The sequence below is a fragment of the Alligator mississippiensis genome, chromosome 8, assembly GCF_030867095.1.
Source record: "Alligator mississippiensis isolate rAllMis1 chromosome 8, rAllMis1, whole genome shotgun sequence".
NCBI classification, from domain to species: domain Eukaryota; kingdom Metazoa; phylum Chordata; order Crocodylia; family Alligatoridae; genus Alligator; species Alligator mississippiensis.
Window position 1 is genome coordinate 28230757 of NC_081831.1, and position 24798 is coordinate 28255554.

General features: G+C 59.6%; 1 protein-coding gene across 4 annotated transcripts; it reads right to left on the bottom strand.

Annotated features, from left to right (window-relative positions):
- Positions 1 to 484: 484 nt before the first annotated feature.
- On the bottom strand, positions 485 to 24654 carry KDM5C (lysine demethylase 5C). 4 transcript variants are annotated; one of them, XM_019478859.2, is made up of 28 exons: positions 23773 to 24654; positions 18603 to 18680; positions 18270 to 18392; positions 17784 to 17954; positions 17222 to 17353; positions 16573 to 16641; positions 14893 to 15016; positions 14121 to 14305; positions 13194 to 13352; positions 12948 to 13067; positions 12254 to 12412; positions 11537 to 11718; positions 11143 to 11305; positions 10481 to 10600; positions 9737 to 9931; positions 8966 to 9147; positions 7478 to 7602; positions 6664 to 6811; positions 6376 to 6472; positions 5430 to 5788; positions 4769 to 4907; positions 4301 to 4480; positions 3914 to 4045; positions 3170 to 3679; positions 2534 to 2612; positions 2255 to 2454; positions 1333 to 1530; positions 485 to 1049 (listed from the first exon to the last, which is right to left on the bottom strand). In XM_019478859.2, the coding sequence occupies exons 1-28, from the start codon at positions 24082 to 24084 to the stop codon at positions 1044 to 1046; spliced, it is 4647 nt and encodes a 1548-aa protein (XP_019334404.1). In that variant the 5' UTR covers positions 24085 to 24654; the 3' UTR covers positions 485 to 1043. The 4 variants fall into 4 exon arrangements, with proteins under 4 accessions (XP_019334404.1, XP_019334405.1, XP_019334407.1 ...); XM_019478860.2 differs by having other exon boundaries at positions 2534 to 2591; positions 23773 to 24653; XM_019478862.2 differs by lacking the exon at positions 1333 to 1530.
- Between the last annotated feature and the right edge of the window lie 144 nt (positions 24655 to 24798).

Consider the following 24798-nt stretch of genomic DNA (forward strand, 5'->3'; position numbering starts at 1 on the left):
GTAGTAGGGATGGGGATGACTTTCTAGAGCCCTACTATCCCAGCATGCATTGCAGTTTCTAGCCTCATCTTGGGGGACGGAAGGGCCTGATCTCTGGTTAGGTACTGAATCCCTAGCATCACACAGAACTCAGAGGTCTGGGACCCACACACTATGCAGGGAGGGCACAAGCAGTAGGACAATGTAGCCAGCTCTGGTGTGCGAACAACTAAGCAGAACACTGTATGGCCTGGCACAGTGATGCAAGGGGGGGGGCAGCTGAAGAAAAGCTGTATGCAGGGGGGAGGAACAGTGGCCAAGTATACAGCTGCAGGGGGAGAGCACATCCAACAACACCGTAGTGCAGCCTGCTCTAGAGTGGAACACCAGGTGATGGCCAAGTAGAACCACCTGGAGCAGCCTCACCTGGAGGCATGTTGCAGCCAGCTCTGGGATGGAGTACTAGGCAATGGCTGAATATCACCCTGACACCCCCAGACCTGGGTGGTTTAGCTTCCAAAGTTTAATAATAATAATAATAATAAAAAAAATCATAATACAATAAAATAATATGCCCCACCCCCTGACCTGGCCCCACCCCCCACCCCCTAAAGAGAAAACACTAGAAAGAGATGAGGACAGGTTAGTGTCAGCGCCAGGCTAGGGGGCACTCCCTATGGAGCACCCCCCCCCCCCCCAACCTCAGGGGTCCAATTCCTATAAAAAGCCCCTGCCCCTCCCCTACATGAGGTGGGGTGCTGTCCATGTCCATGGGGCAAGGTTGGGGTTGGGTTTGGAACCAGGCCTCCCACCTCCCCCAACATCCAGATTGGGGGAGCACAGTAGTCCTGGTTCCCCCCTACAGTCCAAATACAAAAGAGGGAAATCCAACAAGATAATTACAGCAGAGTCCAGCACCTGGCATGGCTGGGGGTGGGGCTGACAGGCAGGGGTGGGGCAGCCCTGCCCCCCCCCCATGAAGGTCTGTCCGTGATTGGGGGGGGGGAGGTTCCTCACCCATGGCCAGGCAGCCTTTAAATATGGTCCGGGGGGCGCACCGGGCGTCACAACTGCAGGTAGAAAGGGGGTGCAGTCAGTGATCAGAGGCTCTGGGGGACCCCATCACTCCCTACCAACCTTCCATGCAGCAGGGGCTCCTCACAAATCCCCCAGTACACCTCCACGGGACACCATAACTCCCAGCCTCCACCCACAATAATTGGAGACCTGCCAGTGCCCCCTTGTGGCCAGGGCATCCCCACATATGCCATCCCCCCAGCACAGCCAGAGGAACCCAACCCCCCCCCCCCCCACATTCACCCCCAAGTGTACACTGTGACCTGCCCTGCTCACCCCAGGGGGCTGGTGGTGGGTGTTGGGGTCCAGGGGGGGTGGGGGGCTGTCCTCAGGGGGCCCCGCCTCAGCCCCCCTGCTCCTCTTTGGCTCTAGTTCCTCCTGGGATGGGGGCGCTGGGTCTGTGCGCTCAGGCCTGCGCTTCCGGCGCCGCTCAGGGCCCCGGGCCCGCGCCCCCTGACGCTCTGCCGCCTCCAGCTGGAAGCAGAGAGGGGGGTCAGAAAGACCCTGGGGACCCCCATGCCCCTGCCCAGCCCCCACCCCCAAAGTGAAAAGGGAGGGGGCAGAGATGGAGGCGAGAGGAACACCTAGGCCCCTATACAGCCTGCGCCCCCACAGCTGGGGCAGGGAGGAGTGGAGCCTAGGTATTTCCTATACACCCCCCACCCCAGCTGGGAGAGGCACATCAGAAATGAGGGAACCCCCCCTCCCCCATAGCTCCATCCCCACCCCCAGAGACCCTTTCACAACCTGGGGGTATTGTGGGAGGGTCTCTCCTCAAACGAGGGCAGATGAGGGAGGTGGTCTGGACATGGGGGTTTTGGGGAGGCCTTAAGGGGGGGGGGGGCATGGCAGCACACAGGTGGGCAGCCTGGACTGAAGCAGGGAGAGTTCACCTTGATCATGACAGTGGGCAGTGGGGCAGGTGTGTGGTGAGATGGGTCTCTTAGAGGAAGGAAGTATGTGAGGGATCTCACCTAGAGCAGCAAGGGGAGTGGGTGCCCAAGACAGAGTTGGGGGGGTATTCATCTCCAGCAAGAGGAAGGTGGGGATAGCTTGGGCTAGGAAGGACAGGGCTGTCTCAGAAGCCTTGCCTTGAGCTGGGGGGTGGGGGGCGGCAGCAAGAATTGGAGGTTCCAGAGGGAAGGTCTCACCACAAGCAGCAGCCAGAAAATGGCAAGGGAGTGGGGGGGGCCTTCACCTCAAGTAGAAGGCGGAAGGTAGCAACAGGGGGTGGGCGGGCAGCCTGAGCCAGACGCCAGGCACTCTGGGCCTCATCCAGCGTCACCTCCAGTAGGTCGCCCTCCACCAGCAACTCGTCCAGCACTCGGAATGGCCCCTCACCCAGCTCCAGCACAGGTCCCTGCAGCCGTGGCAGCGCCAAGCACAGCACCTCCAGGTCTGTGTGGAACAAGGGGGTGTCAGCAGGGGGCATCCACCCCCCACCACCCCCCGACTGGGTCAGCTCCTGCGCCCTTACCTGTGGCATAAGGGCCATTCTTCTCAGGTGCTGCAGCATCTCCATTCTCCACTGAGACCTGGGGGAGGCAAGTCGAGTCCTGCTGGGCACAGGTGTATAGCCACATCTGGGAGAAGCAGTTATACTGGATGCCCTGGCCTAATGCCACTGCCCTGGGAAAGGGGCTGGTTATAAAGGGCCCCCACGCTCTATCATCCCGCCCCTCCTGATGCACCCAGCTTTGGGGAAATCGCTGCCTGCACGCCATCTCCTGGCCTGAGGCTGAGATGCACTTAGCTCTGGGCCAGGGCTAGCTGTCCAGGCCCCACCCTATGCACCCAGCTCTAGGGTAGAACTGGCTGTCCAGGCCTGCCTTCCTCCCCATGCACCCAGTTGCAGGGCAGCACCAACTGTCTACCTACCTCTTTTCCCCTCCAACAATGCATCCAGCTCTTGGGAAGGGCTGGCTGTCTAGTCCCCTACCACAATGCACCAAGCCCTCGGGTGGAGCTGGCAGTCCAAGGCCCCCGATGTGGCCAGCTCTGGTGAGTGCTGGCTAGACAGGATCTGGTCCAGTACCCCAGTGTGCCCAGCTCTGGGGTACTGTATGCTGTCTGTCACCACCCCCACCCCCACAACCCCAAGGTACCCACTCACCTTGTGCTGCTCATTGCAGCTGGCTTCATGCAGGGCACCAGCATCACCAGCCAGGCGCTGCCGCAGGGCTGCCAGCTGTTCCAGGGGCCCAGCCAGCTCAGGTGAGGCCAGGAGGTGGCGTGCCCGGTGCTGCCAAGTGATGGCACGCTCTGTGAGGCACTGCAGGGCCTCACCCTCAGGCAATCGCACAGGCAGTTTCTGCAGTGCCACCAGCAGGGCCAAGATGGTTTCAAGGCGTGGGCGTCGCGAGCGCTGGCACAGTGGGCACAGCACCTTGGCATCCCACTCCCACCAAGCAGGTGAGGGGCGCTGGGCTCCCAGGCGGGGCCAGGCCACGCAACCAGCGTGGAACCAGTCCTGGCACAACTGGCATTGCAGCATGCTGGGGCCCGGGGGCTGCCCACACACACAGGCTGGGGCACCAGGGGCTGGTGGGTGCTGGGTGTTAGTATGCCGGCGCCGCAGCATGCCCTCTTTCTCCTTCTGCTCGCCCTCCTTGAACGCCAGGATCTGGGGAGATGGGGAAGCATCAGGCCCAGGGCCTCCCCAGGGGGTGAAAAGCCCCTGTCCCACCTCCCTCCACAAGTATTGTCATGAAGAACACAAGGCAGGGCTTGCTCAAAGCCAAGATGCAGCCGGCTCTGGGGTGGAAGAGCTGAGTGCACCCCCCACTTTGCCCACTGGGCTCAGATCAGATCCCCTGCCACCCATGCCACCTGGGGCAGGACCAGAGACCCTGCTCACCACAGCACCCGGATCACGCAGGTCCTGGGCTGACAGTCCCAGGCTTTCTGTGTCTGACTTGTAAAGCCCAGGCTCCTGCTCCCGACGGCGCCTGGCACCGTCTGATCCAGCATCTGCACATGGGCACAGCACCTGCAGGCATGGGGGCAGGGGGTTGGCATTGGCCCCTACAGGACCTGCAAGCCCCCACCCAACCCCCACTCCGCAATCCTCTCCTGCTAGTAACCACCCCAAAATCCCAGCTCCTGCTGGGACCCTGGTCCCTTCGCCCCTGCTCCCCAGAGGGTCCTCATGTCCCCTGCACCCACCTTCAAGTTTAGTGCCTGCCACCACCCCATTCAGCCCTTGGAGCCCAACCCCTCCCCATGCCCTGCCCCTGCGCCCCACCTCAAGCAGGGAGTAAGCAGAGTTGCGCTTGAGGAAGGTGCGGGCAGCCCGGTCGCGCCAGGAGTGGGCAGCGCCCACCTGCACCTCAAGGTGCCGCAGCTCATCCAGCCGCACTGGCAGGTCCCGACCCACAGCCACCAGTCCCTCCAGGTCATCCAAGCATGGGTAGTGGTCCCCATTCTGAGGTGGTGGTGGTGGGGAATTAAAAAAAAATAAATCAGACACCGCCTCCTGTCTGGCCTGGCCCTGCCAAATCTGTCCTTAGGACTCCCCCAGCTTCATGTGCCAGGGACCCCCTCCACTCCACCCAGTCCAGTCCCTCAAGCCCACGTGCCCTACAACCAAACCCAGTCATCCCAATACCAGAGCCATCTCCATACCCACAGCCCTCTGCCACCACACTCCAGACACCCCAGAGCCAGACTAGCCACTCACGCTGGGGTCCCTACCCCCACCCCCCAGCTGCACCTGGATCTCTTCCACATCAGCAATCCAGGCTCGGGCCTTGGCCAGAGCTTCCTTGAGGGCCTGGATGTTGGGCAGCTGCACAGGCACGTTCTCAGCCTCTGTGATGATAGCTTCCAGCATGGCTGGGGGGTGCTTCTGTCTGTGGATGTAGCCCATGCTCAGTGCCCATTGCCCAGGGCCACCCCCACCCTTTTGCTGTGACCCACCAGGCCCTGGCTCTCCTCCTAGAACCTGGCCTAAGATCCAGGTGTTCAGCCTCCCAGCACCCCTGTTTTAATCTGCTGTAGCCCCACCTGCTTGCCTCATGAAGCTAGAGATGAACCCAAGTGTCTTGGCTCACAGCCCCACCTGCTAACACTCTGCTCCCTTCATGGAGCTGGGATAGAACCCACTCAGCCAGGCCCCTCCCACCTGCCCAGGAAAAGAACCCAGGCATCCAGGTGGGTTCAACTGGCCAAAAGGTATATCCCAGGTCTTCTCTTCCCAAAACTAAGGTAGAACTCAGGTGTCTAGACCCCCTTCACTTAATAATGGGAAAGAGAACCCAGGCATCAGCTCGCCCAACCTTGAAGCACATCTGAGGTCTCCCCAATGCCAAGACAAATCCAGGCATCTGGACCCTCCACCCCCAGGGGAGAAGAACCCTGGCATCCAGCCTCACCTGGCCTCGAGGCACATCTGGGCCTTCTCTTCCCAGCGCTGGGCAATAGCAAGCAGCTCATGGAGCTCAGCCATGGCCTTGTCCACTGCAGGGCTGGGGGCCACAGAGGTGCCAGCAGCCACGAGCCCGCGCAGCTCAGGCAGTGGTATGTGCCCACGGGGCCCCCTCACTGCCCGCTTCACCTCTTCCAGCCAGGCTGCCTGCGCTGCCTGCTGCTCCAGCTGCTGCCCCTCAGGCACTGCCACACCCAGGCGGGCACCACGCTCCAGCAGCCCCCGCAGCTGCACCACCCCTGCTGGCAATGTCCCCAGTGCCGCCCGTGCCTCCACCTGCCATGCCTCTACCTCAGCCAGCAGTGCCTGTGGGGGTGGGGAAACAAACAGGCATCAGATCCATAAACACATCTACCCACCTCCTAGCATTGCCACAGGTGCCCCTGGCCATCCTTCCCACCCTGAGGTGCCCCAAGCTCCCCCCACTCAGTCTGGACACCTCCACCTGCCCCCAACAAGGTACCCCCAGTCCCCCTATCTACCTCAGGGTGTCCCAAGCCCTCTTAAAACAACCCCAGGGCCCCCCCAACACTCAGACTGGGCACCCACCCCCAGGCACCACTGAGATACCATCCATGCTGCAGAGACATGCCCCCCCCCCACCTGTCCCCCCCCCATGGGCATGTAAGACACCCCCTAATCTGTCCCCCCAGCCCAGAGAGTAAGTGTCACAAACCTACCCCCTCCTCACCCCTGGGTATTCCTAGAGCACTCCTAGAGCTATCCATTCCACCATGTGTCAGACCCCCACACCCACCAAAGAGCCGTTCCTGAGGTGACCCCCCGTGAACCCCCCTAGCTGGCACCATGGTGCCCCCTTGGGTGTCTTGGATGCCCAGCCCTCTCCCCCAACTTCTAGGCCCCCCAGATGACACTGCCCCCACCCCCCTCACCTGGACCTCTCCTATCTGGTGCATGACACAGGGCAGCTGGCTCATCTGCTCCAGGAAGGCACGCAGCTCCTCCACTGTCAGCGGGGACGTAGGCACCCTGTATAGGCCATGACCCCACATCAGGCCATGCTCCCAGGGGTGGGGCACCACACCAGGGTCTGATGAGGACAGCTGAATGGATCCAGGGAATGGTGGGGGAGAGGAGGGGCACTAGAGCTGATGGGCACGGTGAAAGAGAGATACTGGGCCCTGGGGGGTGGGGGCACTGGGATGGGGCCCCTCGCTCACCCAGTCTCCTGGCTGCTGATGAGCCCCAGGGCCTCAGAGACACAGCGCTCGGCTTGGCTCAGCACCACCTTGAGCCGGTGCAGCAGCTCGTTCTCGGGGAAGCGCCGCTCTCGTGCCTCCGACTCCAGTGCCCGCAGCTCCTCCAGTGCTGCAAAACACACGCTCAGCGCCACAGGCCTGGAGTACCCACCAACCCCTACATCCCCCCACCTCCCACTGCCAACCCTAACAACACTCCCAATACCACCCCCTACACCCCCACACTTCCCAGAGCCAACCCTCTGCACACCCTAGTACAACCTCTGGACACTAACTCCTCCCAGTCCCAGCTACCTGCAGCCCCCCTCAAATACCCTTCAGTGCAAATCCCAACATCCTCCCAGTGCCAACCTCCTTAGAGCCACCCCTCGCACCCCCAAAGGCCAATCCTGCCAACAGTGCCCAGCACCAGCCCTTACTTCTCAGTGCCTACCCTGTATACCCGTCAGCCCCAGCACTCCCAATACCAACCTTCCAGCATCAGCCCCTTGCACCCTCCAGTACCAACTCCCCTAGTTCCAGCCCCCTAAACCCCCCCATGTCCCCTAGTCCAACCCGTCCAAACCCAGCTTCTTGCACCCCCCAGTCTTCAGTGTTAACCCCCACAAAATCACCCCCCTTGCTGCCACCCTAACACCCCTTTTGCCAACCACCATCACACTGTATGCCCCCCATCCTCCCCTGCCTCCAAACTCAGGGTGCCAACCCACCCCCAACAGCCCTCCTCCCTGCCCATGTGCTGAGACTGGAGGAGACCCAGGTGTCTGGGACTCACTGCGCTTGCGCCCATCCTCCACCTCCAGAGCCACACGGACTTTGTTGGCCCAGGTGTCAAAGGACTCAGCCCGCACCTTCAGCTTGTGCAGCATGGCGGGCAGCTCATCCAGTGTGTAGCGGTACCTGCGGGCAGTGAAGATTTAAACATTGCCATGTACACCCATCCCTCAGTTCTGCAACGCCTTCCCAAATGCCATGCTGTGCAGGCCCAAAAGAGGTGGCCCACAATGCACTGAAGCCACTGGCAGTGCAAGGGATCATGGGAAAAAAGCAGGGCAGGAGGGAGGCAAGAGCTCAGACACCAGGGTTTCCTGCTTGGTGGTAGGAGACAGGAAGAAGTGTCACTGCCCAGACTCATAGGTTCTCTTTCCATGCCTGGCTGAGGTAGAGATGAGATCAAGGGCCCAGATGTCTGGATCCTCCTCCTCCTAGCTGTCGAGACTGGCACTCTGCTGGCTGTGGTGAAGTGGGGCCAGGGGCCCAGGTGCCTGGGTGGGGGTACCTGAGGTACTAGCATAGGGGCTGGCAATATTTTCAGGCAGAGTACCAAAAACACCAGCAACTTTGACTTGAAAGATGTTGATGTGCCAGGGGCGGATGGTGTGGGAGCTGTGAAGGGCCCAATCTTTGTTGTGGCAGCACATCCTAGGCCCCTTCCCCAAGGTGCATGTGCCAAGCAAAATGCCTTATGTTTCACACTCTGGCACGTATCTTGGGGATTGCCTATGTCTGCAGGAGCAGCTGTATGCTGGGGGGAGGGGGGGGCAGTGATGGACACCTGGGTCCTTTAAGGATGTACCAAAGGTATTGGCAGAGGGTGACCAGCAGCTGTTTTTGGGGGGGTGGAGTGGGGATGCAGACACTTGGGTCCCAAGCTCCTGAAATACTGGCAGTTGCATGTGGGTGGGAGGGAAAGGGGCAGGAGGGGCCTGTATGCCTGGTTCTGCCTAAGGTACTATGGGCTGCATGTTTGGGAGCTGGATGCCTGGGTCCCAGGTACTGGAAGCTGTGTGCGCGTGTGGGGGGCCCAGACTCCTGGGTCCTGGAGATCAACAGCAAATAGGTAGTGCCCTTTTCTCCCCAGCACCACCTGGGGTGACAAGGAACAACAGTAATAAGCTGATGGAGAATAGGTTTAGGTTAGAGATCAGAAGGCAATATTTTACAGTTAGGTTGGCCAAAATCTGGAACCAACTTCCCGGGGAAGTGGTCCTCACCCCTACCTTGGGCAAATTCAAGAGGAGGTTGGATGATCACCTGTCTGGGGTCTTGTGAACCCAGCATTCATTCCTGCCTGTGGCAGGGGGTCAGGCTAGATGATCTGTTCAGGTCCCTCCTGACCCTAGCTACTATGAAACTATCTGAAGTACTGCAGCTGTGTGTGACAACATGGAGGCGGGGCTGGACACCTAGGTCCTGGGACCCAAGGTCCTGGCAGCTACGTGTGAGGGCAGGGTGGGGGGCCCGGACACTCGGATCCCAGTACCTGAGGTACTGGCGGCTGCGGGGGCACTTGCACAGGTCATCCATGTGGTAGAGGCAAACAAGGTGGGGTGGGCAGTCGTAGCAGGCCAGGGCCGAAAGGAAGCAAGTCGTCTTGCACTTGTCACACTGGCGCTCATCATCCGGCAGCAGCTCAAAGGCCTCACGTTCTGCCTCCGTGATGCCCTGGGAGGGGTGGGGTTAAGCAAGAGGGGCCCAGTTCCTGCCCTGGCCTGTGACCGTTGATCCCCACTCTGGTCCACACCATGACCCCCCTCCCCCGCAGACCTAGATCTCAACCCCCCACCTCACACCAGCTTGACCCCCAATCCAGTCTGTGACCTCTGACCCAGCTGTGACCCTCCCATCCCTTACCAGCACTAAGCCCAAATCACAACTCCAACCTAACCTGTGACCCTGAGCACCCTCAGGTCTACACCCAAGTCTCTCTCTTCCCAGCTTGCGACCCCCGACCCAGGCCATGACCCCAGCTGCCCAGACCCAGACCATGTCCCCCTACCAGCACCCCCAAGCCCAGCCCACAAACTCTAACCACCCAACTCAACCTTGACGGCAATCCAGCCTGAAACCCATCCCAGCCTATGTGTTCATAACCTGGACCCCCCCCTAAACTCTCCAATACTCCTGTGCCCCAGGCTGTCCCCACTCCTGCCCATCCAAGAAATCCCCTGTGCCCAGGCCATACCCCCAGCTTCTCCCAACATCCCCAATTCCTGCCCCTAGCTCCCCAGGTTCCCCCTCAAGCCTCAGCCACCTTCTCAAGCAATGCCTTGCGCAGCTTGCGCTCCTCCTGCACCAGGATGAACATCTCCTTGTGAACGGCGGCCGCCAGGTTGAGGTCCAGCTTCTCGGGACAGGCGGCCATCTTGCAGATGAGCTCCTCATGTGAGAAGACGCAGTAGCGCCGCAGGCGCCGGTAGTGCTCAATGCACTGGCGCCCAGCTGGCAACTGCCAGGAGAGGACCCAGGCAGACTTAGTGCTGGGAGTGGGTGGGGGGCTATGGCTCCCTGAGCCAATGAGCCACAGCCAGGGAGATAACGCAGGTGTCCATACTCCCAGGTCTCCTCCTTGTTTTTAAATCACCGGACCCCAAACCCCTTCTAGAACAGCAAGGAAACCCAGGCATCCAGGTTCCCATCCACCATCTCTGCTTTCACCCATCAGACCCCATTCCCCTCCCATAGCAGGGAGAGAACACAGGTGTCTGGGCTCCCAGGCCCACCATGTTCCAATCCACTCTCCTCTCAGAGCGGAGAGGAGATCCAGGCGACTGGCCTTCTAGCTCCCCCAGATGAGAGCCCAAGTGTTTTCTTTCCAACACATAGGTCCCCAATCTCTTCCCTGAGCTGGGAGAGAATCAAGACATCTGGACTACACTCCCAAGCTTGAACTGATCTGACCCATGCAATGACAAGACAAAACCCAGGCATCCAGGCACCCAACCCCCATGATTTCCCAACCTCAGAGCCAGAAGAGAACCCAGCAATCCGGACTCACCCAGTCAGCAGTGCAGAAGTTGACTGCCTCCGCGAAATTGTAGCCCTGGTTGAAGCCGCTGTGATAGGCCCGGGGAAAGGTGATGACGAATTCACCTGCACACTGGTTGGTCCGTACCACCTACAGGGATAAGATGGAGCTGTGAGTGACAGCTGAAGGGCATCAGGGGAAGGAGCAGCTATAGGCCAGGGTGATGAGCTGGTGCAAGGGTGTGGGGCCTGGCAACAGGGGGCAGGCTCCCCAGCCAGTTGTGGTCAGTGAGGGTTTTCAGGTTCATGACAGTCACCAGTTGGTAGAGCTGGTCAAAGAGTGGAACCTATCAATGGGGGGCAAAAGCTGATGGTGGATGGGGCCTGGTGGCAAGGGGGGTGTGGGGGTGGAATCTTAGCAGCATGCTGTAAGCCACGAGAGTGACAGTTTAGGGGCAGGACTTGGTAGTAAGACATGGCAGCAGGGACAGGCTCACCAACACACCATGACCTGTAAGGGCCTGGCAATAGGGGAAGGCTCACCAGTGTGTTGTTACCCCATCAGGTTAACAGGTCAGGGGCAGGGCCTGATGGCGGGGGGGGGGGAGGGGGAGGGAAGGGGGAAGAGGACATAAAGGTGACGGGTCAGGGGCAGGGCCTGGAAACAAGGGCAGGACCCAGGGGCGGGCTCACCGGCACACCATGGGCCATGAGGGTGTTGGGGTTCATGAGGGTGACAAGCTGGTGCAGCAGGTCGGGCTGGCTCTCGAAGAGCTCAGGTGTTAGCTTCTTCATCACCTCCTCTAGGTGCTCAGCCGCAAAGGATGGCACGCCATACCATGTCTTGGGTTCGCCCCTGTGAGCCAAGGGTGGGAAGGAGAGGTCAGCACATCCCAACCCCCCCCTGCCCCCAGCAACCCCCAGAGCCCCACCCCCAATCATCTCTCAGGGCACCTCGCTTCAGAGAGAGCCTCCTGCTTGGAGCTCCCCCACCTCAGAAACCTCCCCAGCAATCCACCAGGCACTTCCCATCGCAGCCCTGATGCCTCCCTTCCATCCCACCCCTCTCCTCCCCCCCAGCACGCACCAGTGGAGGTAGTTGATGGAGTAGCTCCAGTGGTCCTCGATATGCCAGCAAAATGCCGAGAAGACCATGCCTACGTAAAGCCAGGGCACCTTCATGCCTGAGATGTCAGCATTGATGTGGCATAGCACCGACTGCTTCAGCACTGGCATCACATTCAGATTCCAGCCACTCTGCGCATACTCCTGCCCCATGGACAGACAGAAGGCAGTATACTCAGGCACCCCAGCCCAGAGCAGGCTGCATCGCCACTCACCCTGGGCAGTGTTACACTCTTCCAGGCCCCAGCTGCTCCACCTAAGCTGGCTACATCACAGCTCAAGTAGTGATATATTCAGCCATCCACAGCCTAGAGCTGGCACAGCCCAAGAGGTGTTATACTCAGCTGTCCCCAAGCTAGAGCTGGCTACATCATAGCCCAATTGGCATTATATTCAGCTGTCCCCAGATGTTTCATCCCAGAGCTGGCTGCATTGTGGGCTGCCCCAGATGGCGTTATATTCAGCTATTCCTCAGCTGCTCTGCCCTTGACCTGCCTGCATTGTGGTCCCCCAGGAGCTCTACTTGTGTGGGGTTACATGTCCCCACACCCTCGCAACAAGGGCAGGGGTGGGTGATGGGGCAGAGACCTTTCTCCTCTAGCAGGCATTATATTTAGCTAGCTCCCAGCTGCATCAGGGCCATCCCCAACCCATGAGCCCTGGCAGAGTGGGACCCCACCTCCTCCTCGGGAGAGAGCTTTCTCTTCCCATCACTAATGGGGAAACCGCTGCCGAACTCCTTGGAGTGGATATCAGCACCGTACTCCACTGTCACGTCCTCCTCAATGCTGTTCACCAGGCGCCAGAACTCTTTCTCCACCAGCTCTGTTGGCACCATCTGCATTGGGTGGGGAGAAACCACTCAGCACCAGGGACAGGCCTGCTCCTCACTCACCAGGGAGAGAACCCAGGCATCTAGGCTTCCTGCTTTCACCCCGCAACCCAACCCACTCCTGAAGGTGGGAAAGGAACCCCAGATTTGGATTCCTTGGCTCCCCATGACATTGAATCCTATGCTCCCTTCCTGAGCAGAGATAGCACCCAGGCATCCTGGCTGCCCAATATCTCTTGCTTGCACCCTCTGGAGGCTCAAAAAGAACCCAAGTGTCCTTGTAGCCAAGCCAGCCTTGCTCTTACTCACCAGACCCCATTCCCTTCCCACAGCTCGAAAAGAACCCATGCATCTGGGCTGCCCACCAGCCCTGTGTTCACTCACTAGACCCCAGAACCCTCCCAAGCTGGACTGGAACCCAGGTGTCCAGGCTACTCTGCCTAAGCCCAGGACTCTGCTACACCCTGGGGCTGGAACCCTGCTTTTCAGGTGCCCCCACTAAATCCCAAAGCCAGAACTCTGGCATCCAGGTGGCACTCACATGGACAGGCATGTTGAAGTAGTCAGCCTTGAAGGCATCGGCCATCTCGCCAAAGCTCTGCAGCGTATACTCCCGTGTGGCCTGCTCAAAGCCAAAGGCCTCGGGGGGGCGCTTGCACTCCTATAGGAAGGTGGGGGTCAGCATGGGGAGGCCCCCTTGTGACACCCCCAGAACCCCTTAGCCCCAACCAGCCCTCCAGATTTAGGCAGCCCAGTATTCCGCAGTGACCCCCCACCGGGGCCTCACCGCCATGACGCATTTGGGGCAGCGCCAGATGCCCTTGGGGATCTCGGGCAGGGGTGGCAGTAGGCAGAAGATGTGGTAATTGTCATCGCAGGCATCGCACAGCAGCAGCTTGTCGTCTTCATCCCCCCGTGAGCAGATGCGACACACATACGATTCGATCTGCAGCACCGCAGGAGGGAGGGTGGGTGCATGTCAATGGACCTAGGCATGCCCCACTGTGCCAGACCCCCAGTCCCCTGCCAGAGCAGGGAAAGAACCCAGGTGTCCCAGCTCCCACCTTCCTCCAACTCCAACCCACCAGACCCCCAAACCCCTCCGCAAGTGGAGACAGAACCCAGGCATTTGGGCTCCCAACCCACCCTACTCAAACCCACCAGACCTTACTTCTTGAGCAGGATGAGGAACTTAGGCCTCTGAGAAGCCCTGCCCCTATCTTGGTCCAGCCCCCCAACCCCCCCCACACTGATTGATCTAGCTGGCTCAAGGGGGGCATGGTAGAGGGGAAGATGAAAGCAGGGACCTTTCCCTTCCCGGAAGCCCTAGTCCCACGGCTCTTTCCATGCATTTTGCTGCACTCAGCTCTGGGAGCTGCTGGGGAACACCAGAGCCCTCTTGGGGCACCATTACATTCAGCCGTTCCCCAGTGGTAACCTTAACTGAGAGCTGGGCACATTGAAGCTCTCCCCAGTGCCGTTACACTCGGCCAGTCCCCGGCAGCTCCACCCAAGAGTGAGGCACACTGGGGTCCTCTCCAGGCACTGTTACACTCAGCTGGTCCCCAGCGGCTCCACCCCAAAAGGTAGGCGCATCAAGGCTCTCCCTGGGTGCCGTTGTACTCAGCTGTTCCCCACCGATTCCAGCCCAGAGCTGGCTGCATTCTAGTCATAGGTGAGCAGGGACCACAGGGAAGGGTCCAAGGCCACTTACGAACTGGTTGCTGCTGTGGTTGCGCCGCAAACGCATGGTCATCTTGGTGCAGGGCTCAGGGCTGTGCCGCAGCTCCTCCTTGGGATCCAGGAAGGTGTGTGGGGAGCCTGGCTCTGGCTTAGGCTCCACCCCTGGTGGCTCATCCTTCACTACAACTGTTGGAGGGCATTCAGGGCCCTCCTTGTCTGAGAGGGAATGGGAAAAAGGCATCAGCTCTCCCTATCACCCACTAGAACCTAGTGCTCTCCAGAACCAGGATGGAACCCATGTGTCCAAGCTGCCTACCCTAATCTTTCTCTTGAGCTGGGATGAAACCTAAGCATCGAGGCTGCCCACCTTGCTTTCAACCTCATCCCCTATGCCTCAGTCTATCTGTTCCTAGGAGAGAACCCAGGCATTCAGGCTCCCTACCCACACCCTCTGCTCCACTCTCACCTCAATCACCAGACTCCAGGCCCCACCAAGCAGGAAAAGAACCCAGATGTTCAGGTAGCCATCTGGCTCTGATCTCACCCCCTAAGTTCCTGTCAGTCCACTTTCAAGCTGGGACAGAACCCAGACACCTGGACTACCCAGCCCTCACCCACCATAGCCTAGTTCCCTCCAAAGCTGGAAAAGAATCCAGGTGTCTAGGTCACCCACCCTACTCTAAACTTCATCAGTCCCCTCCCACTTTGGGACAGAACCCAGATACTCAGCCCTCACCTACTAGAGCCCAGCACCTCTCAAGCTGGGAGGAAACCCAGGTGTCCAGGATGCCCCCCTACCTCACCTTTCTTGCGTAGGGTTTTGTCCTTGGCCACCAGCCCTAGGCCCAACATCTTGGGGCCAGCCCCATAGATCTGCAGCTTCTTCAGCTCAGGGTTCTTCTCAATGTCCTCCTCAGTGGGCTCTGGCTGTATGGGAAGGGCACAGGGGGGTCAGCACTGGAGGAAGGGAGGGGGCATTCTACCCTGATAGACCTCTCCCCTGATAACTGCCCCACAGAGACCTCCCCACAGCAAATACCAGCAGGGTGGGAGGGGGGAAGCAGGAAGGAGCCAGAAAGAATGAGACAAGGCAAGTGAAGGGTTAAAAAAGGCCCATCCCATAATGTCACAGTGAGGCATGCTGGGAGACAGGCCAGGGTGCCAATCCACAATGCTTTTGGCTGCACTGCAGCAATGTACCCTGGGACAGAGGCTCTCTCCTTCCCTGAGTTGTGTTTCAACCGTATCCCACAATGCCCTGCACCACAGCAATGCATGCTGGGATAAAAGTATTCCACTTAGGTCTCAGGCAAGGAGTTCCCATGTCCTATCCCATAATGCCCCATGCCACAGCAGAGCATGAGGGACAATGACTTCCACCGAGAAACTCCCTGCCTGAGGCTCATGACCTATCCCACAATGCCCTGCCTCAAAGTAGAACACGCTGGGAAATAGGGCTGTACAAATCTTCTGTCCCTGATTCAATAGCAATTCGGACCGATTTGGTGGCTGAATCTCCGAATTGAATCAGGAGACCCTTTAATCTCTCTGAATTGAATCAGAGGGTTCCAATTCAATTCGGACAGACACACTTTAAATGTTTTTTCTACATACCTCAAGGTACCAGGCAGCTCATAAATGCCAAGATGCTGGGGCGGATGAAGCATCCCACAGGAGCATTGGGGGCTCCCTGGTACGCTCAGCAGCAGACCCGGAAGTACTTCTGGTCTACTCCCGGGTCTGCCGGGGAGCACGTTGGGGGGGCCCCCCTGCAGCTCTCTGGCTTGGTAACTGGTGCCTCCTGGGTCTAGGGGAAGGCACCCAGGGTCTCCCTGCAGCCGACTGCTGAGACAGGGGGGATGCAGGGAGGCTCCCCTGTGCGCACCCCCATGGACCCAGAAGTGAAATACCCAGAAGTATTTTCGGTCCACTTCTGGGTTCGCCATTGAGCACATGGGGGGGCTGCCCCCATGCTCCTGTAGGATGTTCCATCCGCCCCACCATCGCAGCGTTCACGAGCCACGCCTGGTACCTCGACATATGTAGAAAAAACATTTAAAGCTGTGTCTATGGCCAAATCGCTGATTCTCTGAATCAGCATCAAATCTTCAGACTCAGATTTGGCCGAATCAAATCTGGGACAGTGATCCAAATCAACTAATTGAATCCGAATCGAATACGGCCCATTTCACAAACCCCTACTGGGAAATGACTACCCCACACCCATGCCCTCCTTTGCCTGGCCTCCAGCCTCAGCCTACCCCACAATGCCCAGCACAGGAGCAGGGCATGCTGGGAAGGAAACATGTTCTACCCCGAACCTGGACTGCATCCCATCCTATGATGCACTGCATGCAAGCAATACATGTTGGGAGGTCATTACCCCAGATGCACTGGGCAGCAGCAGCAAATGCTGGGAGAAGACAGCATGGACAGAGTGAGTAACAGAGTGAGAGGGAGAAGGATTTGGGGGGGGGGCCTACCCAGGACAGGGGGACATGCTCAGGCAGTGGGGCCACAGCACTGGCCAAGCTGGGGCAGGCCTCCAAGTCCTGCAGCAGGGTGACAAAATGGGATGGGGGCAGGGGTCAGCCATCAGCTGGGGAGGAGGGCTTGGAGTTGGGGGGTGGCACCCCCTGACTTCTCCCACTTTCAGAACAGAACACTTAGGTTCTGTTCACAGCTTGCTGCGGGGGGGCGGGGCGAGGGGGGGACGGACGACTGGAAATGGAGGGACCTGAGCACCAGTAATAAAGCTAGCAGCAAGGCAGGTGGAAGAACCAAGGCATCCGGGTCTGTGGCCCACCTCCGACCTCTGTTCTAACCCACTAGTCCCTTCATTCCCTTCAGGGCAGGGAAGGAACGCAGGTGTTCCAGCTCCCACTGAGCTCCACTCCCTTTCCAATAAGCCCAGGCATCCTGGCTCCTGGCCTGCCTATAGAACCCAGGTGTTCAAGTTCCTGATCTCTCCTAGAGAACCCAGACATCCTGGCCTCTTCCTGCCAAGACTCTGTTAGAGAACCCAGGTGTCCGGGCCCCCATGGCTACTGTGATTCTCCTAGGAACTCTGTTGTCTGGCCTCCCAGCCCCACCCCTCCCAGATAACCCACTGGTGTCTGGCCTTGCACTCACATCCTGCTGGAGGCGCTTAGCACGGCGCCCATAAGTGTTGAGCTTGGAGGGCTGGACAGCCTGGCGCAGCGGGATGCTGTGGGGCTTGTACTCCTTATCCTTCTCCTCACTCTCGAAGGGACGCGCCGTGCACTGCCAGATGTGGGTGGCTGTGAGTGGTGGGCAGGCCCCCCAGACAAAAACCCCTGTGTCCAGGCATGGCCCCCTTCCCCCAGCAGGAAGAACCCCAGCTTCCAAGCAGGCTCCCTCCCCCTCAACAGCAAGGGGAACCCCAGAATCCAGAAGAGCAACCCTGGTGTCCAGACAGGTTCCCCTCAAATGAGAGGAACCCTAGCATCTGAGTAGGGCCCCTCAACCCCTGCAAGGAAAGGAACTCTGGTGTCTAACCCCCCCACCCAGCAAGAGGAATCCCAGCATCTGGGCAAGTCCTCCCTGCCCCACAAGAGAGGAATCCCAGTATCAGGCAAAACCTTCCCCAGCAAGATGAACCCTAACATCCCAGGCATAACTCCTCCCCCGCCCCCCACAACAGAGGAACAAAGCCCATTGCTGGGCAGCTCACCACGAGGTTGGCACCAGACTGGTACATCTCATAGGGGTAGATAATGCGCTCATAGTGAGCACGCAGCAGGGACCCAATATTCTTGCCCGAGGGGTAGGCCAGGCGCTGTGCCACCCGTGCCCAGCGCCTGTCCTTGCAGATGGACTCATAGCCGCCTTCCTCCAGTACCACCTGCAGGAGGCCCATTCAGGACTGTCCTGCCCAGCCCAGTGGGACCCGGCAAACCTACTCTGCAGTCCCTGCCCCTCCTCGCCTCCCCCCTCCCCTGGCCCAGCCAGGGCCCCTCACACCCAAACCACAGCCCCCTGCCCCTCCCAAACCTAGCTGGGGCCCCTCACACCCAATCCACAGCACCCCTCACACAAGCTCAGCAAGGCCCCTCACACCCAACCTACAGCCACACTCTGCACAAACCCAGCCTTGGCTCCACACTCCTGACTCGCAGTCCGGGCAACACCCACACCCTGGTGCCGACAGCTGCCCTACCTTGCTGAGGCTATACAGGTCAAGGATGCGCCGCTCCACGTTGGGGATCTTGAGCGAGGAGCCCTGGATCTCCCAAAACTTGGCAATCTGGTCCAGGTAGTTGAGTTTCACTCGGGTTTGGGCCTGGCAGGTGAGATGGAACAGGGTGAGCCTCTGCGGGAGCCCCCACAGCCTCTGCCCAGTAGCTCACGGGGTTGGGGAAGGGGGTCTCCTGTGAAGGGTTGAAATGCAGCCAGCTCTGGGGTGGAGCAGCTAAGGAAATGTCCCCCAGTTCTCTCATCCCCATACCTAGCCTGGGCTTCCTGGGAGTCCTCCCTTCCCTGCCTGACTCACCTCCAGCTCATTGAGTCTCTGGATGCGTGGGGTAAACCGGAAGTTATCGACCTCCACTGCAAATGGGGGCTGCCAGTCCTGGAGTGGGGGGAGGGGTTAATCGGTGAGATCAGTGCACCACAACTCTCATGAAAGGCAGAGTTGGAGGTACTAGGACTACAAGCAAATCAGGGTAGAGGCTTGTACAGACCAGAGGAAAGGCCTTTGTTGACCCAACCTCAAAAAAATATTTCTCTAAAATGCATTTATTTCCCCCGAGTGCCAGTAATACCGGATAGACTTGTTCAAGTGCAGCTGCCTCTAGGGCAGGGCAAGCACCTGGGGGGATGACAGTAGTGATAGCTCAGTCAGCAGGAAGATGCAGCTAGTTCCAGGGTGGGACAATTGTGTGGTGCTGGTGTTGCATGGGACCATGAGATGGCCTGCTCTGGGGTAGGACAGCTGGAAAGCAACTCACACAGCCCCACAAGGCCTGCTCTGGAGTGGGATGGCTCACATGGCCCCATGATGCAGCCTGCTCAGGTGTGGGCAGGTGGAAGACAGCTCACACAGGCCCACAATGCAGCCTGCTCTGTGGTGGGACAACTGAGGGACAGCTCTCACTGCCCCATAACACAGCCTGCTCTGGGGGCTGCTGCTACACAACAGAGAAGCATGCCGCTTCTCCCTGCAGCCCCTGGTGCCACGAAGCAGAAGCATTCCCCAAGGCCAGGGTCTGCCCTCACTTCAGAACACCCAGGCCCCCTCCACAGGCATGTGGAACCCCCAGGGCAGCACTGACACTCCCCACCCCCAGGCCTGCCTTGACAGAGGCCAGCATAGCCTCCCAGCTGTCGGGCTCAGCAGGCTGCATGCTGAGAGGCCAGGACAATAACACTCCCCCACAACCAGATGGAGCTGAAAGCCCCCTGGGAAGCTGGCCCCATGCCCTCAGCCTCATAGGAAGGGTGGGGGGGGGAATGGAGGCAGGCAGGGGGTAGCCATCCACCCAGTTGCCCCACCCTTCCCAGCTTTGGATCCCAGCCCTGCAGGGGGATCTCCATGGAACAGGAAGAGACTCAGGTCACAAAGAGGAGGGGGTGGAGCAAAGGCTGGCAAGGGGTGGGGGGAATGAAAGGGGGAATCCCTCTTGCCCCTGCAACCCTGAGACCTGGGGGCAGCAGGAGGAAGAGATCCACACTATCCACCCCCTCCTGCTGCTCACCAGACAAAGGCCAGAGCTGTGGCAGCCATGTTGGCCATGTCACTGTGGTGGGGGGGTGCAGCTTGGGTCAAGAGCAGATTTTCCACTTCCTCACCTCATGTCCCAGCTCAGCTAGGAACCATGGGGTTGCTTGAGATGAGCCTGTGGAGCCAGCCCCTGGGGCAGGAGCCCTCAGCCAGGTGATCAGTAATGCCTTTGCCCCATTGCCAGGCACCACTGCCAACCCCTGTGCCCTCCTGTGAGCAGCCCCAGTGGAGCAGGCAAGGGGGCACCAACCCCACCTTGGGGTACTCCAGGGGAGCAGAGTCATCCCATAGCATCTCCATTATCCCCCTGGCAGCCCCCCAGGGCTGCCAGCAGGCACTGCCAGAGCCCCCCTTTTGACAGAAGGCATGACCCCACCGCCCCGGCAAGCACCAGGCACCCCTCAGCTCCATGGTACTTCTAGGGAGGCACAGAAAGGCCCTTGCTCCCACCACCAGCCTCCCCATACCACCAAGTGGGTATTTTCCTGGTAGGCACTGCCAGCACCCCTCCCGCACAGCACCAGTGGGTATTGCTAGGGCCCCATATCCTGTTCTGGCAAGCCCTGTCAGCCTCCCCACATGTGGACAGGGGTCTGTGCCAGCCCCTGCATGCCAGTAGGGGGGTGCTGACAGGTCGCTGGCCCTTATTAGGTTATCTCTAGCTCCCTGGGTTCCATAACAGCAAAGAGGCCCTGCCAGACTTGATACTGATAGAGGGTAGCAATAAGGCTGCCTGTTGCTGACAAGGGAGTGCCCTAGCCCCCACAACAGGCACTGCCAGCCCCCTTCTCTTGACAGGAAGCCTTTCCAGGCCTCCCCCATACCAGCAGGGTGGGCCCGCCAGCCCCCACATCCATACAGACAAGGAATGTGCTCAATTATTGAAAGAGAAACACTGATAAGCCCTGATTCTAATGAGTGTCTGGAGCTTGGGGGGGAGGGGGGGGGGCTGGAGGGTGGCCTGGCAGTGCCCTCAATTCCATACAGAAGTGCCAGGTGCCAACAGTCCCCCCATAATGACATGGGGTCCTGCCAGGCCCCTGTCCCCACAGCAGGCACTGCCAGCCCCTGATACCAACAGGGGCACATCCAGTCCTCCCCTCCCCCCCATGCTGATAGAAGGACATGACCAGAACCCCCCCCTGCCGAAGAAGGCCTCCAGAATTCCCCCATACTAACATGAATAATTAATTATTAATTATGGAGCCACCATAGCACCCCCAACAATGCTAACAACAGAGCCCTACTAGGGCCCAGCCTCCACAGTAAGCATTGTCAGCCCCTGAAGGTCCTGCCAGGACTCTCATACATACAGACAGGGAGAGGTGGGGGAGAAAAAACACTAATAGGGGGCCCTGCCAGGATCCTCCATATCAACGCAGGGGTGGAGGGGCTGCCAGTCCCCAGGCCCCAAAGCAAACACTATCACCCTGCCAGGGCTCCTCCATACAGACATGGGATCACTAGCAGACCCTGTTACCAGGCCCCAGCCCCCCTAGTACTCACAGGGCCTTCGCTATACAGACAGACGGGTCACTGAGAGGCCCCCTTTACCCTTAAGTACAGACCATAAACCTTGCTAGATCCCTGTCCCCACAGTAGGGGCAGCCAATATCCTCCCCCCATACAATGTGGGGGGAGATCACAGAGCTCTCCTTGCCCCAATGTTACTCAAAAGAGTCCTGCCATGGCTCCCCCATAAAGACGGTGGATAACTGGGAGGCTTCCCTGCCCCTTGATACTGCCAGGAGTCTACCAGCACTCCCCCATACAAATGGAGGGAGTCACTAACAGGTCCCCACTTACCACACCGATACTGACAGGGTCTTATCAGCACCCAGTCACCACAGCAGGCACTGCCAGCCTCTCACACAGATGAGAGTCTTGGCCAGGACTCCACCAAAGACATGCTGAGGCCCCCTTACCACCCAGCACTGACAAGGGGCCCTGCCAAGACCCCCTCACACCAACAGGGGGGAGGGAATCCTGCCAGGACCTAGCCCCCCCAACACAGACAGGGAGCACCACCCCAGACAGATGGGAGCAGGGGTCACTGAAAGACCCTTCTTTAACCCCCAGTACTGCCAGGGTTCCTCCATACATACAGGGGGGTCAGTAATAGGTCCCACCTTACCCTCCTCCCCAATACTGACAGGGGGTTCTTGCAAGCTGCCAGGCCCCAAAGCAGACACTACCAGCCCCAAATACAGATGGGAGAGGGGTCACTAAGAGGCCACCATGCCCTGCTGATACAGGCAATCACTGGAAAGCCTCCTTACCCATTATCAATACAGCCAGGGGGGGCTGCCAGGTCCTCATACAGACAAGGATCTTGGCCAGGGCACCCACATGGGGGGGGGGGGGGGGGAGAAGAGTTGAGTCACTAAGAGACCCCCATAACCCCCAGCCATGCCAGGGCTCCAACATACCGATGAGGGGGTCAATGCCATGCTCCCTTACCCCTCATTACTAATAGGGATCCTATCCAGGCTATGCCATACAGACAGAGTGGACACTGCGAGCCCCCCACCCCTTACTCCTCAGTACTAACAAGAGGCCTTACCAAGACCCTCATACCAACAGGGGTCACTGCCAAGCCTCCTTACCCCCCAGTACTGATGGGGGGTCCTGCCAAGCCCCAGATGCCTGATACTAATGGGGAGGTTGTCACTGAAAGGTCCTCTTGCCCCCTAATACAACCAGGGGGGCCTGCCAGGCCCTCATACAGGTGAGGGTCTTGGCCAGGGCTCCCCCACACAGAGAAGGAATCACTGAGAACCCCTTTACCCCCCCCCAATACATCCAGGACTCCCCCATACCAATGAAGGATCACTACCAGGCCTCCTTACTGCCCCCCAATACTGACAGAGGGGGGACCTACCAGGCCCCAGACTCCTAACACTGACAAGGGACTCCCCCATACAAAAAGGTGGGGGGAAGAGACTGAGAGACCTCCTACCCTCCCAGTACAGCCAGGCCCTCACACGGATGAGTGTCTCAGCCAGAGCTCCCCCATACAGACTGAGGCCCCCTTACCCCCCAGTACATACAAGGGCCTGCCAAAGCACCCCTATACCAATGGTGGGTTATTGCCAGGCCTCCTTATACCCCCAATACTGACAAGTGGGGGATCCTGCCAGGCCCCAAACACCTGATATTGACAGGGATCCTCCCTATACATCAAGGGGAAAAGGAAGGTCACTGAGAAAGTCCCTTAGCCCTCAGTACTGTCAAGATGGGGGGGGGGGGGGGGGGGGGGGGGCTGCCAGGCCCTCATGCAGTCAAGGGTCTTGGCCAGGGCTCTCCCATACAAACAGGGAAGGCACTATTAACCCCCAGTACTGACAAGGGGCCCTGCCAAGACCCCCAAACCAATGGGGGGGGTCACTGCCAGGTCTTCTTAACCCCCCCCACAATACTGAGAGGGTCCCATCAGATCCCAGATACTAATAGGGGACCCTCTCTATATGGACAGAGGAAGCACTCAGGCCCCCTTATTAATAGCGATCTTGCCAAAGCTCAGCCACACAGATGGGGGGCATCACTGAGAGCCCCCCTTACCTCCCACTACTGGCAGGATTTCTACCAGGACAACCCACACCAATGTGGGGGCACTGCCAGGCCACCCTCCTCCCACCCCAGCTCCAGACACTCAATACTGAGGGGGGGGTGGGGGGGAAGAGTCACTGTGAGGCCCTTTTACCAGCCAATACTGCCAGGACAGGCCCATCAGGCACTCATATGAACAAGTACCCTGGCCAAAGCACCCCATATAGATGGGAGGGGTCACCGAGAGGACCCTTTGTCTCCCACAAAGCCCTGGCAAGACCCTCCATGCTAAGGGGGGGGGGAGGGGGCAGGCCACTGCCAGGCTCTCCTCCGCCCACCCCACCCCACCCCAAGGAGGGCAATGCAGGGGCTGGAGACTGCCCCGACTCACCGCAGGGGGCCGGATCTTGCAGATGCCGCTCTTCTCGGCGATGGGCCGGATCTTGGCGATGTAGCCCAGGGGGTCGCGGAATTCGGCCCACGTGGGCTCGAAAACGGGGCATTCGGGGGGCGGCAAGAAGGCATCAGGAGGCTCCCCCCCCTCACACCCCCACTCCCCTCCCTTGCCTGCCCCACCCTTGCCCCCTCTGCTGACTGGGGACCCCGGTGGTGGTAGTGTGGGCTGGGGTGCCCGCTCTTCGCCTCCCCCCGCCCAGCCCTGCCAGGCCGCCTCGCCCTCGCCCCGCTGCCGCTCGTCCTCCATGCTTCAGCTCCGTCCCCCCCCACCCCCCCCAAACTCTCCCCCTTGGCTCGGCTCCCCCTCAGGGGGCCATCGTCGCCGGGGCCAGGCCGGGCCGCGCTAGGCCCCGCGCGCGGATCCCTCCGCCAACAGCCACCGAACGGCCGTTGGAATCGAAGTACACCTCCTCCTCCTCTACAGAGACGGCGACAGGGTATCCTTCCGCCCACTTCAGCCTCCTTAAAACCGAAGCACACCCAATGAACCTCCCTTTAATTAAATCAGCCGTTGCTCGCCCCCCCAGGCTTTCAAGGCCTGTCGGGTCCCCGCGGCCTGAATGTTGCCGCCATCTTGGGCTTCGTTGCACCTCCCCCCTCTCTGAGGCGGGGACGTTGTGAACTGAAAGTGTATGCCTCCGCCCGTTTGCCTCAGAGAGGCCAAAGGGAGATCGTCGGAGGGGCTCGGGATCCCGCCGGTAGGGTTCAGTGGGAGTGGAAATCCCGGCGTGAAGGAGGTTCTGGCGGGGGACCTGCGCAGGGGGGCAACGGCCGGAGGAAGAGAGGTAAAATAGTTCTCCCCTCCCGTGCATACACGGGGAGGGAATTGGCGGAGGGATGCGTACAAGCTAGGTCAGCGACGAACCAGAACTCGTTGCGCACGTTTAAAGGGCCCCAACGCGCATGCGCAAAAGGGCAGAGGGAGGTGATGGAGCGAAAACAGGAAGAGGGAGAGGATGGG